The 21632-nt window shown below is 34.4% G+C and overlaps 1 protein-coding gene across 6 annotated transcripts in view; it reads left to right on the top strand.

Annotated features, from left to right (window-relative positions):
* HERC4 (HECT and RLD domain containing E3 ubiquitin protein ligase 4) overlaps positions 1-21632 on the top strand; it is a 122244-nt gene that overhangs the window by 14884 nt on the left and 85728 nt on the right. For 5 of the 6 annotated variants that reach the window (XR_004278462.1, XM_032311819.1, XM_032311818.1 and 2 more), the window contains 2 exons: positions 12607-12766; positions 19605-19681. Coding sequence is in view for 5 of the 6 variants with exons in the window: in XM_032311819.1 (XP_032167710.1) it covers positions 12607-12766; positions 19605-19681 (237 nt within the window). In the remaining variant the exon portion in view is untranslated. Of the gene's footprint in view, positions 1-12606; positions 12767-18662; positions 18735-19604; positions 19682-21632 lie in introns of all 6 variants that reach the window. The other variant, XM_032311822.1, reaches the window with a different exon arrangement.

Genomic DNA, 21632 nt, shown 5'->3' with positions numbered 1-21632 from the left:
CAAATATACATATTTATGAAATTACAAAACTCATAAAAATGTGGAGAAAAAGGAACATTTTAAATGGAAATGGTTATACTGTAAGTTAACTATGTCCGTCTCTCCAAAACAAACTACAAAACAACTCTTCCTTGTTTATTAATGTTTCTTGAACTCACTTAGGTTCAAACCTTAGATTCACCTTAGGGTCTGCTTCCTAACCCATAACACCGACATTGACTGAGTTGTCAAATCTTACTGATTGTTTTTTAAATAACTCTCCCGTCTTTTCATTTTTTTGGTAACTGGCTAAATATTTGATGTTGAGCTAGTTATTTTAAACTCTCAGGCCCTTAGATTCCTCTTTTCTCAAGCTAAAATTCTTTTGTTTTCATTCTAGTTAGACTGTTACTGTCTATGCAGACTGTGGCAACAGCTTTCCTACTGATGTCCCTGCTCTAGTTCATCTTTGTAATTCTGGATGATTATTTCTACGACATATTCTATTTCTGTCTCTTGAATATTGCCCAGCTGAAGAACTATCCTACATCTTTATGATCACTCTTATAAGGACTCAAGTCAAATATTTTGTGTGGTATCAAGCACAGTTACCTAGCATTCAGTAAATTAATAAGTTGTATTTTTGTCTTCCTATTGTATGGAATTATTTGGGTAAAGATCTTCTCTACGATGTCAATTCCTGAAGGGTAGAAGCCTTTATATATCTTCATTACTATATTGACAACACTGGTACATACAGAAGGGACCCAGGAGTTTGTTGAATAAACACATGATCAGTGTATTTTATTGGATGTGCTATAGGAAGAGAAGAAAACTATAGATTTTTTTTTTTTTTTAGGATTTTATTTATATATTTGACAGAGAAAGCACAAGCAGGGGAGCGGCAGAGGGAGAGAGAGAAGCAGGCTCTCCACCGAGCAGGGAGCCTGATGCAGGGCTTGATCCCAGGACCCTGGGATCATGATCTGAGCTGAAGGCTTAACCACCTGAGCCACCCAGGCACCCCGAAAATTATAGACTCTTAATGAACTTGAGGGCCATCAGTGATGTTATAACCAAAATTGTAAAATTTTAAATTTTAAGAATGTACATTTTGGGTATAATATGGTTAAAGTCAGTGTGGGCATAAGAGGAAACAAGAATGAAGTTGGAAGAAGTTTATTATATTCAGATCCAAGAGAAGGGGAGTCACATGCTGCACAGCCATAGGGGAAAACACTAGGGTAGTTAAGAGGCAGAAGACAAGAGCTCAGGGGAGATCTTAGATCATGGTCTTCATTGGGATTCCTCCCAATTTGGTGAATTCCTCCAGGTTTGGGCTATAGAGTTGCTTTTTAGTTTCCCGCTACCTGGCCCTGGGGTGATTTAGGGTAAAGGAAATATTGGCTTCCTGTGTGAGAGTTAGATAAGGAGATAGGGACTGGTTGGTATGCATATAAAAGGCATGCTTGTGGGCCAGTTGTTATCTTTAGGAATTAGCTAGCCTTGGGGAGGACCATTTCTTTTGGGGTCTCTGAGCCTCCTGATCCCCAAATGTCAGCCTCAGGAATACAGAAAACAAGAAAATATAGTTAATGTGATTGGCCCTTTGATGAATGGATGTCAGATATACAAGAATCTAAAAAAATAGTAAAAAACTCTGATAGTATATTCTGAGGGTTCATTCTTGCTGGTCTTGAAAGCAAAGCAGCTATTTGATTGATACTATATTTATATTGGGGTCTTAATATATGAACTTCTTTTCTCCTCAAAGCAGTTAATTTCAGTGGTTGCCAGACATCCAGAAAGGACTTTTAATTTTTTTTTTTTTAAAGATTTTATTTATTTATTTGACAGACAGAGATCACAGGTAGGCAGAGAGGCAGGCAGAGAAGCAGGCTCCCTGCTGAGCAGAGAGCCCAATGCGAGGCTCGATCCCAGGACCCTTTAACCCACTGAGCCACCCAGGTGGCCCCATAAAGATCCTGTTCATTTATTTATTTGAGGTAGGGGTGGAGAGCATAGAGGGAGAAGCCAACTCTCCACTGAGCAGGGAGCTCGATGTGAGACTCGATCCCAGGACCCTGAGATCCAGACCTGAGCTGAAGACAAATGCTTAACTGCCTGAGCCACCCAGGTGTCAGGACTTTTAATTTTTTAAAGATTTTATTTATTTTTTTTTTTAGTTAGTTAGTTAGTTAGTTAGTGCAGGGTGGGGAGGGAAGGGCAGAGGGAAAGGGGGAGAGAGAATCTCAAGCACTCTCTAAGCTGAGCACTGAGCCTGTCGGGGGGACCCTGAAACCATGATCTGAGCCAGAATCAAGAGTTGGGCATTCAGCTGGCTGATCCACCCAGGTACCCCCAGAAAGTACTTTTCTAAAGAAAAAAATGTTAAAAAAAACCCTAGATACAAAATTTTAAGTATATTTTGAAAATAAATTCTTGAAACATGACCTTGTTATTTAATATTTAAATATTAACAAAGGGATAGCAGTTCAGTAAATAGGGAAATGTTTATATCTTACTGCTTTTATCTGTGAAGTAGGGGTGATGATATACCTGTCTTACGGTATTATGAGGATTAAATGAGAGTAAATAAAGTGCTTAACACATTGCCAGGCACATAATAAACTATGTATGCTATCTGTACACCTGTATGTAATAGAATGTATAAAAGGGGTACAAATTTGTGAATATCTTTTAAAATGAATTTTATAATTTAATTAGTTCTGTCTCCATAAGAACATTATTTTATTGTGAGCTGTCAAATAAGGCATGTAAATTACTTTATGTTAACTTTAGCTTTTATCAGGGAGCTCATTAAGATGTTTTGGTGCCTGTGGGTTCTACCATTCCAGATTCCTATTGGTGGTGATTTTAGAGAAAAAACATTTTCATGTAATTTTTATTTTCGTTTTTATTTAGTTTAGATGTTTAGTTTTATTAATTTATCTTATTATCATTATATGCATTGTATTATAGTTCCTTTAAAAAGTGTCAATGAGGGGCGCCTGGGTGGCTCAGTGGGTTAAAGCCTCTGCCTTCGGCTCAGGTCATGATCCCAGAGTCCTGGGATCGAGCCCCGCATGGGACTCTCTGCTCGGCAGGGAGCCTGCTTCCTCCTCTCTCTCTGCCTGCCTCTCTGCCTACTTGTGATCTCTGTCTGTCAAATAAATAAATAAAATCTTTAAAAAAAAGTTTCATTTAAAAAAAAAAAAAGTGTCAATGAATGGTTATTTCACTGTAGGAGTAGAGTAGTACATGCCTTGAGTGAAGTAGCCTTTTGGTTATTATCTCTGTAATAAAAATTAGCACTATGGTTATTTAAAGGGGGGAAAAAACACTCTAAATTATTTATCGGTGTCATTCCCTAATTCCAAGTAATTAATGTCTTCGTCTTTAAAAAGTCAAATCATAAAATGCATCAACTACACATATGGTTCTTTAAACAATTAAAGAATGGAAGAAGAAAAAGCCACTTGTAGATAACCAGTATTGACAATTTAGTATTTATTTTTTCAGTATTTTCTCTGCATATATATTGGGGCTGTGTGTGACATTTTTTAAAATAAGAATGAGGTTATACAAATTTCATACTAATGGTATTGCATAAACTTTAAATTTTTAGAGGTGGATTTTAAGTGTACTTTCCATTGCTCTAGTTAAGAGTTTTGAGAAATTTGGAGAGAAGGGAAAGGAAACCCGTATTTATAGCAACTAATGAGGATTAGTAGGACAAAATTTTGAAACTTAAGCTCTGGCAGAATTAAACTTTTAGTAAGAAGTTGAAATGGTGTTTTTTTAAAATTAGCTATTTAATAAAGTTTATTCCTTGAGACCTCAGTTTTTAGTTGTTACCGAATTACCGTGCTTGTTGCTACCCATAACAGTATTGTTTTTTATTTTATTTCTTTTAAAATATTTTATTTATTCATTTGAGAGAGAGAGAGAGCACAAGCAGGGGGAGAGGCAGAACGAGAGGGAAAAGCAGACTCTGAGCTGAGCAGGGAGCCAGAAGCAGGGTTTGATGCCAGGACCCTCAGCCTGAGCCAAAGGCAGACACTTAACCATCTGAGCCACCCAGGCGCTCCCAACAGTATTGTTTTTAGACACTGATAAACCTGAACAACATCAGCAAAGATTTTTGTTCTCTGTATAAAACATTGATAGTTATTCAGCCTTTGTTGGAATCAGTTTTTTTTTTTAATTAAAAATATGTGTAGAACTTCATTAAACTTGTTGACAACATTAAGAATTAAGGTTAACTGTGGCCTGGGATCTTGGTTGATAATTGTACTTTCATACCACCTAGTCCCTGATTTATGAATGAATTATGTAGGGCCCTCTCCTAGCTTTTGATGGTTTGCTGTCAGTCTTAGGATTTCTTCATATGGTATTCTTCCTGTGTGACTATGACCAGAATTCCTCTTTTGAGGATTAGAGGCCTATCCTATTCCCATATGACCTCATCTTAACTAATTATATCCTCAGTGACCTTGTTTCCGAGAAAGGTTGCATTCTTATGTACTGAGGGTTAGGACTTAAACATATACATTTTGAGAGAATGCATATCCTATAGCAAGATTTTGAGATCTGTAGGTGAAAGAGGATACAGAGTAACATGATAGTGTTCAAATTTTCTTCAAATCAGCTGTTTTAGGATTTTGAATAAGCAGCATTTAAGAGATGATAGTTATGAATGTTACTAATGTTGTTTCTGTAGTATGTAGTACCTTGGGATCCAGGAGGCAATACATTTCCTTTTTGTTTTTTGAGAAGACAGTGCATTCTTTACTATTAGTGTTTTTTGTTTATAAGATTCTCAGAGCATATTATTGGTTATATCTTTTTTTTTTTTTTAAACATTCATTTATTTGAGAGAGAAAGCTTGCACATGCAAGTGGGGTGGGGGCAGAGGGAGAGAATCTTCAACCTGACTTCCCGCTGAGCATGGACCTCATCCCTCAGGGCTTGATCTCAAGACCCTTGAGATCATGACTTGAGCTGAAACCAAGTCAGATGCTTAATGGACTGAGCCACCCTGGAACCCCTTGCTGGTTATATCCTTGTATCAGGTTTAAACACTGGTTAGCAAAAAGACTGCTAATAGACCATCTTGTGTATTTTGTGATTGGTTGTCTAAGGTGAAGTGTGTATGTTTACTGTTACTAAACCAGCCTTGGTCAGTCAGTAAATATTCACGGGGATTTTATGGTCATTCCTGGACACACATATATGCTGAACTGCGTAATAATTGAGTCTCCTGATGTCCACACTCCCAGCTGAGGTTCAACAAAACGGTGCTCTGCTTTCTGGTTTCAGCTCTCATAAACAAGTATCCTTTTTGCAGTATATTTAGTCCCACATATTTTACATTTTTATACTTTTTTGGTGATTTAACTGTTTAAAATGACCTCTTGAGTGTAGTACTGAAGCTCTATCTGGCGTTCTAAGCCCAAGAAGGCTGTGATATGCCCTACTAGATAAATACATTGAAGCATAAGTTATAGTGCTATTGGCTGTGAATTTAATGTTAGTGAATCAATATGTATTAATTATAAGATGTCTTTAAGCAGAAACACATATTAAACAGGTTGTGTTGATCAGTTCATGAAAATGTGATCAAAGGCTTGCAGGAGCCTAACCCTGTATTTTCCCTGGGGGTAGTGTTTCAGTATTTGGAAAATAAGTATTTGTGGTGAGTTTATAAACATAACTTTTGCCCTATAATGAGAATTGATTATATTCTCAGGTAGACTAAAATAAACAGACTAAAATTGTAAGTGGAACAGTGATGGGGTTTCCTAGAAGGATGGTGCTATGAAATAAATCATCAACATTTAACACTGTTTTTTCTTCATACATTGCGCAGAGTTTTTACTAGCTTTTAAGAAAATGAAAGAAGTCTCAAGTCACTGTCTTTGTAGCTTTTATTCCTCTTTTTTTATAGCTTTCATTGAGTACAAATGCAAAATTGAGAATGCAAGATTTTTTATTTCTGTTCATAATGACAAAATTGACAGAGGAAAATGTTTCACAATTACTGGACAAGTCACAAGGTGAATGTAGACCATCACTGTATGATAATATGAAATTGATCATTTAAGTGTACTCTTAAACAGTGAGTCTGGAGATAGTATGCTACATGAACTTTTTTCACAAATTCAAGAATTGATGAATATATTTCTTAGGTCCTAAAGGATATAGGATGTTTTTTTTATCCTGTTAGTTATTCAGTAGGAAGGATTTTTATCATGTAACATTTTACAACAAGAGCCTAGATCTATCCTGTATTGCTAAAAGGATGTGCAGCGGTATTCTTCTTTTACAGTATTTGTGCCACAAAATTTATTTGACACAATTTGTTTATGAACAAATGCTGAAGTCAGTTATATTTCCAGAGGTAATTGGGAGGAAATAGATGATGTTGAAAAACGGTCATTAGGTTGAACATTTTAATTGGTTTTTAAGTCTAAAAGTGGCTGTATTTACATTTATGTAGTAAAGATGATGGCTTTTTCCTCCTTACTAAAATGATGTACCATTAGTTTTCCAGAAATACTGCATTTTTACAGTGTAAGTATAAGGACAACCAGAAGTAATGATGACCTAGGACTTATTAGAGATGTATTTAGAATATATGTGCTATCAGTATTTACAAGGTAGATATGTTACATCTCTCTTGTTCTTTATATTTTGTTTTTGCTCCTGTCTCTGAATAACATATTTCTTCTTTTTCAAGGTACTCTCTACCACTTGTTTTCTTTGCCCTTTAGTGCCTCCCCAAACTAAATGTTCTTTGAGCCATAAATACTCATATGAATACAGTGTTACTCTTCTCAAACATTATATGAGCATTTGAAGCATAAAAAAGGGTGGAAAGAATAACGCAATGACTAAGTTAACACTTACCACATATTTTATCTGTTTTATATTTTTTAGAGGGATAACTTTTCTGAACTATAGTTGACTACAATAATTATGTGCCATTATTAAAACTTTAGCATGAATTTTAGCATCATACATTCATAATTCCAACATTTTCTTGTAGTCTCTCTTTATCAAGGGAATCAGCTGTTTAATGGGCTTGCTTGGCAAGTTTTTCTTTTGCTTTCTGTCCTATAACTTACATATTCATACTAATTCTAATTGAAGTGAATTTAATTCCCACTTACTTCTACTTTTTCTCTATTATTTGCTTTGAGAGTCAAATGTAGCTTAATGATTAAAATTTGGTAACATAGTACCTGGTACATAGCAAATAATAAATGTTAGCTTATTGGGTTTGGTATGAATTCTGTTTTCTTTCTCACAGATGGCATCACTGAGTTGGGCTTAGTGAATTTTTTTGTTTGTTTTACTGGGTTCTTTTATTCTTCCTTTATTCTTGCTTATTGTTGACTCTCTTTTCAGGCAATCTTGTTTTAAGCATTCAGCTATGTAGTTTCATTAGGTTTGAAGTGTCTTAGTATACCACTGATCTGACTTTCTAGTAAACTAGGAATGGGGATATTGAGGATATTCGTTTTGATAAGCCATTGGGAAAAACAGTAGTTTTAAAGATTTGTACAGGGATGTTTTGAGTTTTGTTTGTTTGTTGTCTGAGAAGCCTATATTAAGTGCTATTTCTGGGACATACAACTGTTATTATGTTTCTTTAATCGTGTGTTTCTGAAGTAGCTATCCATTCTCAGAATAGGTATCTCAGTAATTTGATGGGACAAAAATTCTGAAAGAACCAAGATTATGTGTCTTGAATTTTTAGTACATAGAAAAAAATTAGAGTTCATGTTGGTCTCAAAATGAAAACATTGGTTTTAGTACATGGCTTTAACTATTTTCTCTAATGTTGTATTTAATTAAGTTTTATTTTTTGTTTGGAATAGACACATATGTACATGGTTTAAAAATCAGGGTAATAAAAATAAACATTGGGAAGTTTTGCTCTTACATTTGACTACTGTATTTCCCCCTCTACCTGCATTACCTGTAAATATGTTTATTAGTTTTTTTGTATATCTTTTCAAAAGTTCTTTATGTAGATATAAGTAAGTATAAATATACTTATTCTTACCTCTTACACAAAAAGTAGCAAATCATTTAGTATTCCACATGTTGGTATTTTTTTCTCTTTGCTTATATACTCTTGAGGTCTTTCTGTATCCATATGTAGAGCTTCCTTATTATTATATTACCTTGTTTGTGGAGCATAGTATTCTGGTGGGTAATTGGAATCATTTACTAATGGATATTTGGAATATTTCGAGTCTTTTCTAATTATATACAATGCTGCAAATATAATACACATTTTCACACATACAGACAGAAACACATGCACACATGTGTATTTGTACTCTACCTTTCTGGGTTCTCTAGCTGGGCCCTGTCTAGACAAAAGGCAGATTAACAAGAGAAAAGTAAACAAGTTTATTAACACATGCGTTGAACTTACACAGGGGATCTCAACACATGTGTTAATAAACTTGTGACGAGTAACTCAAGTGATAGAGCATGGGCTTACACAGAACAAAAGAACAGGAAATTTTTAGAGAAGTAACAGCAAAAAGGATTGAGTTTCGGGTGGCAATCGTGGGAAGGTAAATAGGTGGGGAAACTAAGATAAGCGCTAGTTAGGAAAGTTTGCAATGTAGGTTTTCCTGGTGCTATTTGTGAGCTGATAAGAGTTTGGAGTTGTCTCTGGTGATTAACTTCTGTTCTTTCTAGTAGAGTGGTAGATACCTTCACATATTTATGTCATGCTTTTAGGCAGTAAGGAGAAGGCAGAGAGCTTTTCTTATATCTATTTATACTTAATGTCTTTGAGCTCAGAATGATCCTATGCCAACATGGCATATTCTGATGCCCTTTAGTACTTAGGTATATCTGTAGGATATTTTCGTGGAAATGGAATTTGTAGGTCCAGAAGGTAAATGGATATGTTTTGTTAGGTATTGCCACATTCCGTTTCATACTTCTGTTATCAGTATATAAGCATGCTTTTTTCTCCAACAGGTTGTTAACAGGCTTTGGAATTTTTATGAAAAATAGTATCTTGGTGTGATTTTTATTATAATCATAAACTTTGTAAATTAATAAACTATTTTTTAGAGTGGTTTTAGGTTCACAGCAAAATTAAGCAGAAAATAGAGTTCCCATATACCCCATCCCCATATATACACAATCTCCCCCACTGTCCACAGCCTATCCACAGTGGTACATTTACCACCATTAACAGACCTACATTGACGTCATCCAAAGTCCATGGGTTCCTTAGGGTTCACTCTTTGTGTTGTACAATCTATGGGTTTTGACAAATGCATAATAACGTAGTATTATACAGAATAGTATTGGTATCATACAGAATAGTTTTTATTTACTACCCTAAAAAATACTCTGTGTTTTGTTCATCCCCCTCTTTCCCCTAACTTCTAGCAAACATTAAACTTTTTATTGTCTTCAAAGTTTTGCTTTTTCCAGAATGTCATGTATTGGAATCATACAGAATGTAGCCTTTTCAAATTGGCTTCTTTTACTTAGGAATGTGCATTTAAGTGTTCTCTGTGTCTCTTTTCATGGCTTGATATCCTATTCCTTCTTATTGCTGAATAATGCTCTATCATCTTGATGTACCAGTTTATTCACTATTAAAGGATATCTTGGTTGCTTCCAAGTTTGAGCAGTTACGAATAAAGTTGCTGCAAATGTCTTTGTGTAGATTTTTGTGTTGACATAAGTTTTCAGCTCTTTTTGGGTGAACATCAAGGAGTGATTGCTTGATCATAAGGTCAGAGTATGTTTAGTTTTATAAGAAACTACCACCCTGTCTTCAAAAGTGGCTGTACCCTTTTGCATGCTCACCAGCAGCGAATAAGAGTTTCTGTTGCTCTCTATCCTTTCCAGCAATTTGAGCCATTTTAATAAGGTGTATAGTGGTATCTCATTTTAATTTGAAATTCCCTGATACATAATGTAGGACATCCTTTCACAGGCTTACTTGTCATCTGTGTATCTTCCTTGGTGAGGTGTCTGCTCAGTTCTTTTGCCTATTTTTTCATTTGGCTTTTTATTTTTTTATTGAGTTTTTAGTTTTTGTATATTTTTGAATAATAGTCCTTTATTAGATCTACCTTTTACAGATATTTTATCCAATTCGGTGGCTTTTCTTCGCATTCTCCTGATAAATGTAAACGTTGATGCTTAAAGGTTAACCCATGTGGAAAAGTATAAACATTATAAAGTATAAAATTGTGAAGTTTTGTAAAATTGTAAAATTTTGTAAATTGTAAGTTTTATAAATTTTCTTTTTTTTTTTTAAAGATTTTATTTATTTATTTGACAGAGAGAGATCACAAGTAGGCAGAGAGGCAGGCAGAGAGAGAGGAGGAAGCAGGCTCCCTGCTGAGCAGAGAGCCCGATGCAGGGCTCGATCCCAGGACCCCAAGATCATGACCTGAGCCAAAGGCAGTGGCTTAACCCACTGAGCCACCCAGGCGCCCGTGGTTTTATAAATTTTCTAAGTCAACATATTGGCTTCTAAATGTAGTTTGGATTTGCAGTTTTCTCATCAATGAGGTTGAGCATCTTTTCATATGATTAAGGGCCATTTCTGTTTCTTCTTCTCTGAACTATCAGTTGACATCTTTTGTCCATTTTTCATTGAATTAATGGTCTTTTTTTTCCAACTATGTAAAAATTGGGAAGATTATTTCTTCAGGGTATGGATAACATTTTTTCCCCCTGTTTTTCTGTTAGTCTTTTCACTTTGTTTTTAGTTTGTTTTGCTATAAGAATTTTCTCAAATGGCTACATGGAATCTCTTCCTCTTTCCTTAGCTCAGGATTTAGTGTTAAGTGTTACTGTCTTCCAGAATTCTTGTATTTAAGGTTTTAGTAAGTATCTCATGTTCCCTTGAGGCCTTTTGTGTATCTTTATCTTAGCATTTAATCACAGTTCTTACCTCACCTGTTTTTCTGTAGACTGAAAACTCTTTGAGGACTAGAAATGGTTTATTCTCTTTGTGTCTCCAGTGTTTGGAGCGTAAGGGTATACAGTAAATACTAGTGTTTGGTATGAATGATTATTGTTTCTTTGTTTCTTGGATTTTGGTACCTTTGATTGTATAGCCATAGCTATCTAATTTAAGTACTCTTCATTTGCTGTTGAACTGACTGACCAGTCTTATTCATTTTCTTGTCATCTTGTCATTTTCTGCTCTTTACTGTATTTCCTTTGAGGATAGTCTTGGAGATACGTTGATTTAGTTCTGGGGCCTCTGTGAAAGAGAACAGATCTTTTGAGTGTTTTACGTCTTTCTTCAAAATTAAGATTTTTGGTACTGTTTTGATGTCAATAAATGATGTTATACTTTTAAATCCTTTTTCCTGATTTTTTTTTGGGGGGGGGGACAATGTGTTATATCTTGTTCTCTTTGCGTGTTTTGTATGTTCCTACAATATAATTTCATTAAAAAACATATGTACAAAATATCTACAAATAGTAAATGATTAGTATAATGAACTTCCACATACTGTTCACCAGCTTCATGAGTTAGTAACTCATAGTACTTTAAGGTGAGTACTTCAGATAATATCATTGAAGTTGTATAGATTCTTAGAGGCTATCTAGGGCTAACCTCCCACCCCAAAAGGCAGGGCAGTAATCCAGATAGAATGGGAGTTTCTCTAACCATAGGGATTTAAACTTTTCTGATGCAGTTGGTTTCTTTACTGAACAGCTGCATTTCTACATTGAGCTTAAGTGTGCTTCAGAAGAAATCCTGATTGATTTCAGTTTAACAACTCTTTAGCATGAGGCTTTTATTGAAGACAGAAATTACAGTTTTCTTAGGCTAAAAAAAAAAGGTTCATTTTAAATGATATGTTAAAGTAGTAGTAGTAGTACTAAAAAACTGATAGACATTACACATCTTAAGGAGACTAAGGAAACAATTTCACTTTATTTTTTGGTTTGTCAGTAGCTACTGATAGTCTTATGAAGGACCAGTATTTTAAATTATTTTCTGATTTAAAACTTGAATATATTTTAACTACATATGGGGTTTTTATTTCTTTCATGTTAAAATGGCAGTTCATAAACTAAAACCTGTTTGTTATGGTTACATTGCCTTTCAGTTCCCTCAGCATATCTAGTAGATGCTTTATTTATGAGATCTGTAAAGAATTTGCTTTTTTATCAGAAGTTGCTAATTCAGATTATTTCATTAATTTCAGAATCACTCCATAGTAGTATATGTCAGTTATTTCATTATTAAATAATTTGGCCCAGGATATTTAAATGATTCCCTTTTCAGCTGGATTCTTCTGTTACTGGTTATGGCTTTGAATGAAGAGCCTTTCTGAGAGCAGCTTTATAAACCTTTAACTTCTTCCCCAAAATGTTCAAGTCGCTTAATACTTCGAGTTGCTTATGGCCTGGGATGTATATCGTATTTACCACAATGCGAATTTTATGGCACATACTTGTTGAATTTTTCACAGTAACTACTGTTATACTTAGTCTGTATTTTATCATTTTCTTAAGCTTTTTTTTTTTGTACAAGATGAAGACTTTTATTCTCATTGGTAGTTCAAAACTAGAATATAATGTCTCTCTTCTTGATTTCTGTAGAGCAGGTTGTTGCCCTGGATGCCCAAAATATCGTAGCTGTTTCATGTGGAGAAGCTCATACATTAGCACTAAATGACAAGGGCCAGGTGTATGCGTGGGGTCTCGATTCTGATGGACAGCTTGGCCTGCTAGGATCAGAGGAATGTATCAGAGTACCCAGGTAACAAAGGTGACCAAAAAGAGGTCTTTAACAGTCTTTTATAATAAATTTGTTATCTAAATTATTCTGCTTACTGTGGGCAAGTAAGAGTTGACATCTAATTACTTCTCCCTTTTGAGTTCTTAAGGAATTACTAGGTAGGTTCTGGCCTTTAATTTGGGCTGAGTGCTCTTTTTTAATGTATTACGTATTTTTCCCTAAATTGTTTATGTTTGTAAAGAAATGGGACGGGGAATATATACTTTACTATAACTATTTCATTACTAAAATTTTTAAGCGATTTAGGCTAATTTAAACTACTGGTTTTATCTTGAGTACCCCAGCTGTTAAAATATTTATTAAATATTGGTTGGTTGCATATTTCTCTATCTTGTTTTGTATTGTTTTTATTGAATATAGAAGTCCCACATGCTTAATGTAAAAAGAATTCAGTCACTTTCCAAATTTTTAAAAAGCAATGGCCACAATTTAATTTGTTACTAATTCATCATAGAATTATTTCAAAATTAAATAAATGCCTAGTCAATGTTGCATAGTCTTAGAGGTATACATAGGGCATAACCATTGTTTTAATGCTGACAATTTTAAGAGCGTGAACATGTTTAGGTAAAAATACACAGATTTAAAGAAAAGTATCCAATTTGTTTTAAATACATAAATAATACAGTAACTCACGCTTTGTTTTTTAAATTATACAAATTCTTGCTTCCTTAAACTCTTGTTCTTTCTTCCTAGTAATAGTTATAGGGACAAAAGAAAACTCTCCAGAGAAACAAAGGTATTAAACTAATTTTAGATATAAATCTAGGTAGCATTATTTTTACACACATTTAGATATTTTGTTTTTAACTTAACATTGATGAATGTTTGTTTTGGTTTAAGAAATAGGATGTAACTTACTAGGATAAGGAAATGGAACTCAGGAACTAATAATATTTCAGAACAGAAACTCTTATTGTTAGAAATGAGTCTTTTTAAAACTAGGAAGGGTAGCTAGCTAGTTCCTTTAGTAAGCCTTTGACTTTCCTTGTATATGTTTATTGAGAACTTAAAAGTATTTGTTTAAGTATTTGCTTTGTTTTAATTTATGAAAAGGTTTTTTGGTCTTTAACATTTTATATTTGTTTTAGTAAAAATTGTTAGTTGGACTTCTGGCTATATCATACTCACATGTTTCCTTGATTGATCTTATAATTAAATTCCACAGAACTCCCCAAATTTCTTCCCCTTAATTTCTTTTGTTTATAACAATTTAATAACAAACACAACTCCCATTATGCTTTTAGTATCGCTTAATGGTGGTGTTCTTGGGAGAAAATATTTTTTCCTTAAGCTAAGTAAATTGAATTTTTTAGTCATTTCAGTTTTGATTTATTTCAGAAAATGTAATTTGCAACCATATAGCTATTGGTAGGTAATAATACAAAGCATTCATAGAAACACAGTGACCTCACATTTGTCATATCTTCTGCTGCTTTTATTTTGTCCCACAAAAAGCTATTGTAGAATGGGATTTTTTAATACAAAATTCTTAAAATTTTATGTTTTTACAATTGAGAAGGGACCTTCCTATGAGATTTTTAAATCACCAGTTCAGAACCATGATTTATGTCAAAACTTTCTAATTTCTTTTATATTTATTCCATTGATTTCCTAAAATCTTACTGACATTTTTGTTGCTCTTATACTTCTGACATTTTGTTGCTCCTTATACTTCTAGTATAAGGGATTTCAGTCAGTAACCCATAGATATTTAGTAAATGGAAAGAAAGGTAGCTATAAGAGAATTTTACTGTATGACAGTTTATTTGAACAATGCCCTTTAATAAATTATGCATTTGTGACTTTGCTGTTTCATAAATCTGGATGGGGACCTGGAAAGAGATCTTATTTGAGTCACTCGGTTTAAACTTGGAAGGTTTTTATTTGCTAAATGTGTATTAACTTTTAAGCTCTGTGTTAAGGCATTTCTCCTGTTCAACCTACTCAGTTTTCAGTGGACTGATCTGATTTGTTATGACATATACATAGTTTTTACTGATACTTTCATGTGTTAAAGGGCAATTTAGTATTTCAGTATATTTTGTTTGGGGCAAATCATGCTCCGAGACTGAGTTTGTCTTTGACCTCTGTTTAACACAGGTTTACTGAAGGGATTTCACAAGGCAGTAACATATGGGATAAATAACATACTTCAAACAAGTGATAGATAAATCGTACTGTTGTTTCAAGCAAGAGGTGATAGTAATAAAAATCAAATTTAGTTTAGGTATACCATTATATGACTTGATACTAGGGAGAAATGGCTTAGCCAACTGAGAACTGATTTTTTCCTGCCAGCACAAAAGTAAAAGTCCCCTGTTCTAGAGCACGTTGCTAAGGAAAGATACATCTAGCAAGTATTGACGGGCAAGAGGATCTTTTCCCTAGGACTGCTGCTCAGTTTTTACCCCTGAAGGTTAAAGTCTCCTCTACTGTGGCTGGCACTGATTACCCTGTCTTTGGAGAGCTATTTAGATTAGCTAAGACCTAAGAGTCTGGGATAGTCCTCACAAACCCTCAGTATTCATAATCTAAATGTCCTCTAGCTAGAGTTTTTCTAAATGTGTTTTTTTTGGTGAGACCCCAGTAGAGCCCCACAACAGCTGAGCCACTGAGTACATCCAACACATGACATTATGACATCCCGACACAACTTATATCCAAACAGTTTAACTCTTAAGAACAGTTCCATTTTGTCATAAACAAGTGTGTTTGAAATCAAATTGATACACGACATAGAAATACATTTTTATGAAACACTGCCAGTGATTTTTTTCTTTTTAAATTGTAGTACCAAACTATTTTTATTTTTATTTTATTTTATTTTTTAAGATTTTATTTATTTGACAGAGGGAGAGATCACAAGTAGGCAGAGAAGCAGGCGGGGTGTGGGGAGCAGGCTCCCTGCTGAGCAGAGAGCCCAATGCAGGGCTCGATCCTAGGACCAAAGGCAAAGGCGCCCCCAAACTATTTTTAGATGCAAGGCTTTTCCTATATGCTTAGAGATGTGAGCCAGCTTTGAAATTTTTGCATTCATTTTGAATAAACCATGTAGAAGACAGGAGAAAGCTCAACTATATGTAAATAGATTTTTAAAAAATTAGTGTTTATGGGCGCCTGGGTGGCTCCTGGTTGGTTAAGCAGCTGCCTTTGGGTCAGGTCATGATCCTGGAGACCTGGGATCGAGTCCTGCATCTGGCTTCCAGCTGCACAGGGAGTCTGCTTCTCCCTCTGACCTTCTCCCCTCTCAAGCTCTCTCTCTCTCTCAAATAAATCTTAAAAAAAAAATTAGTGTTTATAGTTTTTGTAAGAATGATCAGAAAACTGAAGAGTCACGTTAGGCTTTACTTTTCTGGAAAACAAAATTCATTTTTATGCCAGTAGATAAGGGTATTGAAATTAAGTAACACTTGAAAATGAGAGAAGAATGTAAAATTAATAATAGGTTATATTTGAAACTGTTACTACTTTGTTAATCTTCTAAGTGGAAATACATACTTTCCCATGCAAACTTTAGATAACCAGTTATTGGTAATAAAGTTGTAGGTTTTTTTTTTTTTAAGAAATTCTGTTTCTTGGACCTGTGCAATAAAAACTATGAGAGGGTGATATAACATTATCCTTGTGAGAAAAGCTTTCTTGATTATAGAAACTAATTATGTTTGACTTGTCAGCTTGGTCAAAAGTAAAATTTATTTTCTTGACTTCCTCAATTTTGAACATGTATTAAAATTTTAGATTAAAAAGAAAATGTATTTCTTAATGGTAGTGACTAGATTGTTAGCGTAAATCTTTCAAAATTAAAAGAAGAGTTGGTGCTAAGACTTTAGATTACTAAGGAAGTTGTGGCTTCACTGGGAAATAGAAAATTGTTAATTATGTTTAATTGGTAAAATATATTTTAAAACCACTTTATTGAGGTATAATTGACATACAGAAAGCTGTACTTAATGTAAATGTCGTGTTGGGTTTGAATTTCGCAAAATATTTAATGTTTTAGTTCTGAAATTTTTTATTATGTAGGGTAAACTTTTTACTAGTCTTTGTTAGCAGTTGTTGGAATTTTACCTTCACAAACAACTGTAAGTGCCTCGTTTATGCCTTTAATGCCCCTGTACATTAAATTGTAAAGTATAACAGTACAGTAGCACACATATTCAACAATATGTTTTGGCAGACTTCCCAGCGGAGGGGAGTACAAATCTTATCTCCAAGTTTATTAATACTGTTTTCTTACAAATTTCAAACATCTTTCAAAATGCAGTAAGGAAATGATTCAGTTCTTTACAGTGACTCATTTAATGATGTCATAGCCATTTAAAATGTTTGACATACTTTAAACTTTAGCAAGTTGTTTCAGATTTATAAGCAGTTAGAAAATGTTGACCCTAGATGTCTGAATTCTGATTTTCTCTTCATAGTTTTCATTAATTAGGAATCCTCATGTTGTGTATATGCATAAGTATGTATTTTTATTTACAAAATTTATTCTGGCTTATTTTTACTTCTTGACTGCATTTGAATCATTTAAAAAATTAGAGAATAATTAAATATTTACATTAGCTTTTTTACTTAAAGAGAATTATTTTTGATGAATTAAAAAAATTCTGTTTCATTAAGAATTTCCTAATTTGTTGTCCTTTAAGAAAAATGGAACATTGGGAATTAATATGGTAACTTATTACCGTTCAGTATTTTTCTTTATTTTATTCCTGAAAGCTAAAAAAAAAAAAAAAAAAAAAGGAAAGGAAAGAAGAAAAACATATCCTCCTTCATCTCCCCAAATCTTCTGTATATTAATTTACATGGAGATGAAAGGAGATTTTTTTTTTTTTAAAACAGTAATGCCATAGAAGAATACATTTCCTTGTCACTGTAGCAGACATGGCTAAAGAAATTAGTATTTATGTTGTATTCCAAGCCTTATGATAATTTTGGAAATGTGGAAGTCACCAAGTATAAATTGCTATGCAAATTTAGAAGTTTTAGGGACAGATTTTATGAACAGTTTAATATTAAAGCTTTAAAGACTTTATAAACTCATCCTTGAACAGTGTATTTATTACATATTTTTTTACCAGGCACTGTGGTAAGTGCTGGGGAGCCTGTGAATATAAGACACATAGTCTGCATTTATAGAGCTTATTGTTGAGCAGAGTACACTAGTAGTTAACAGTGATAAATCTATGAAGGAAAAAATATAAGGTGCTCTGAGAGTTTAGTATTTGAAATCTCTTATTTGGACTTGATACCTGGAACAAGTTTTAAAAAATAGTTAATATAGGGGCGCCTGGGTGGCTCAGTGGGTTAAAGCCTCTGCCTTCGGCTCAGGTCATGATCCCAGGGTTCTGGGATCGAGCGAGCCCCGCATCAGGCTCTCTGCTCAGCGGGAAGCCTGCTTCCTCCTCTCTCTCTGCCTGCTTCTCTGCCTACTTGTGATCTCTGTCTGTCAAATAAATAAATAAAATCTTTTAAAAAAATAGTTAATATAGTTAAAAAGTATTTAACATAATTCCGTAGTCAGTGTGTCATGTGCCTAATATGCATAAACAGTAACAGTGAATGTTCAGTAACTTCAGCACAGTTGCATATATCCATGTATTTTTTTATTCCCATTTTTGCATTGCTAGAGTTTGATTTTGCTAATTACAGAAAAAATGGCGTTTTGCTACATTTGAAAATCTGAAGGTGCATTGGATCCTGTTAACTTGTTGGATTCTACGAAATTATAGCAGTGCAACTCTCAGGTTTTGTAGTTATGAACATAAATCCACTAAATAAAAATATTTCTAATACAACAATATGGAATTAGAGTAACTCTCCTTTCTCCTACTCAAAATTTGATTTGCTGAAGCTGCCTCCCGAAAATCATGGGTATCGACACTCTGGTCAGAACTTGCTCCGGACTCTCATATGGCAGAATCAGGTCAGGTGGCAGTATCAGGTAAAGGGAAATAAGAAACATATGTTTCCTCCCCCCTTCTTACCTTGAAAACACTCATTCAGGAAAACAAAATGACCAGGAGAAGGGGAACTGCATAAGAAACACCTGGGATGATTGATGCAGAAAGATACTTGATTTTTGTAATATTTTAAAAATTAGCTTTCAGAATTGTTTTACAGTTAAGGAAAAATCAGAAAGGGGGGAAGAAACTATAAAAATATAAGGAAAAAAATGCAAAGTGGCAGAAATATGACTGACTATATCAGGGATCATAATACATATGAATTGATTAAATTTCTCTAGCGAAGAATTAAGTTTAATATCACTGATTTAGATTTAAAGGAAAAGGAGAACTCAGAAGGAATAGGTTTCATAATGTGAATTGGGAGCACCAGGTGGTAAGAATCCTTATTGGTTCTTAAGGAACCGGATAGAGAGCATGTATTAAACTAGGCCAAACGCCAATTTTAGACAAATTAGATCATGTACATTTTTTTTTACAAATACATTGCCAGGTTTCACACTTTGAGCTAAAGATTTCTTTTGAAAAAGGAAATATCTGAATTATAAAAGCACTGTGAGGAATACTTGAGGTGTGAACATAGTTTGCTTAAATTCTTTATTCAGAGTACTTTCTCATTACACCTCTTAATTTTTTTCACATTCAATTTTGTTTACTGATGTTAGCATAAATAGTTGGGTAAAATGGGCTTATATAAAAAAGCATGTACTGCTAGGTCAGTAGGAAACTATTTGCACATAATAGGTAGTCAGTAAATGGCATTAATAAATATTCAGGATCCGTTTATTAAATGGAATTAACTGATTTTGATTTCTTTTCTTATTTTCTAGAAATATTAAAAGTTTATCAGATATCCAGGTAGTACAGGTTGCTTGCGGTTACTATCATTCACTTGCACTTTCTAAAGGTAAGCATTATTTTTATTTTCTTACCCTTTTCAGTTTTATTGCTGGATACTTGAAGAGAAAGTCCTCTAACTTTGTTCTTGAAATTCAAGATTGTCCTGGTTCTTTTTGATCCTTTTCATATCCAAATACATTTTAGAATTAGCTTGTCAGTCTTCACAGACCCACAGACTACTGAGATTTTGATTGGGATTACATTGTTTCTATAAATCAATTTTAGGAAAATCTTTACAGTATTGATTCTTTCAATTCTTGAACATGTTATATCTATTTTAATCTCCATTTAATTTTTCTCAATAGTATTTTGTTGTTTTCTGTGGAGAGGTCTTATACATCTTTTATTAGATTTTCCCCTAGATATGAAATGATGTTTTTATTATTGAACCATTTCAAAGTTATTGCTAGTATATAGAGGTGGAATTGATTTTTGTGTGTAATTGTTCTATAGGGGGAAAGTTACAACTTGTCTGATCTCATTTGATCTCAGACTTTTTATGAATTAAAAAAAAGTCTAAGCATCCTATTAGTTTTGTTTGTTGGGGTTTTTTTGTTTTTTTTTTTAAAGATTTTTATTTATTCATTAGAGAGAGCCAGAGGGACAGAGAGCACAGCAGGGGAGAGGGAGAAGCAGACTCCCTGCTGAGCTGAGAGCCCGATATGGGGCTCCATCCCAGAACCTGGAGATCATGACTTGAGTCGAAGGCAGACGCTTAACCATCTGAGCCACCCAGGTGCCCCTGTTTGCTTTTGTTTCTTTTGTTTCTTTTCTTTTTTTTTTTTTTTAAGATTTTATTTATTTATTTGACACAGAGTGAGAGAGATCACAAGTAGGCAGAGAGGCAGGCAGAGAGAGAGAGAGGAGGAAGCAGGCTCCCCGTGGAGCAGAGAGCCCAATGTGGGGTTCAATCCCAGAATCCTGAGATCATGACCCGAGCCAAAAGCAGAGGCTTTAACCCACTGAACCATCCAGGCGCCCTCTTTTGTTTCTTACTCAGCTTCTTCACCTGCCTGCTGAGGATTGTAGCATGGGTTACTTACTATGTTGGTTTTTACCATATAAAAAAAATAAGCTCCAGGAGCGCCTGGGTGGGTCAGTTGTTAATCGTCTGCCTTCAGCTCAGGTCATGATCCCAGAGTCCTGGGATGGAGCCCCGGCTTGGGCTTCCCTGCTCAGTGGGAAGCCTGCTTCTCCCTCTCCCACTCTCTCTGCTTGTATTCCCTCTCTTGCTGTATCTATCAAATAAATAAATAAAATCTTAAAAAATAATAATAAAAAATAAGCTCCAGGGGCGCCTGGGTGGCTCAGCTGGTCAAGTGTCTGCCTTTGGCTTAATCATGGTCCGGGGGTCCTGGGATCAAGCCCCGGATCGGGCTCTCTGCTCAGCAGGGAGCCTGCTTCTCCCTCTCCCTCTGCCTGCTGCTCTGCCTACTTGTGATCTCACTGTGTCAAATAAATAAAATCTTTTAAAAAATAAATAAATAAAAAATAAGCTCCCGTGGCTTCATTATTACTATTATTTAATTCATTAAATGTCTAGGCCTCCTGTGAATACAGCACTAGGGTCTAGCTGTAGGGAAATACAGGTAAGATGATAGAATAATTTTAGGGCCTATAGCATCTAGGGGAGGGGGGCAGATACACAAATAACTGGTTTGAGACAAAAATACTGTTTTGGTCAAGGTCAAAGTGAAGTGGTACATGAATGAAGAAAAAAGTGTAATTCAAATCAATAAAATTATTAATAATAAAGAGGGACTTGGTATTTAATGCAGTTTTAAAAGATGAATAAGGTATATTCAGAGTTAGAGAAATGTTGAGAAATAACTAGAAGTGTTGAAGATTGGCTAAGGTGATAGTACTAGTAAAGTCATAGAATTAGGAAAGTATTTTGTGTATTTGAATGTTAGCATGTAGTTTTATGTAGGTATTGTGAGCGTGGGAGACCTAGTGAT

The sequence above is a fragment of the Mustela erminea genome, chromosome 14 (assembly GCF_009829155.1).
Source record: "Mustela erminea isolate mMusErm1 chromosome 14, mMusErm1.Pri, whole genome shotgun sequence".
Taxonomy (NCBI): Eukaryota; Metazoa; Chordata; class Mammalia; order Carnivora; family Mustelidae; genus Mustela; species Mustela erminea.
This window is presented reverse-complemented; position numbering and strand designations above follow the sequence as displayed.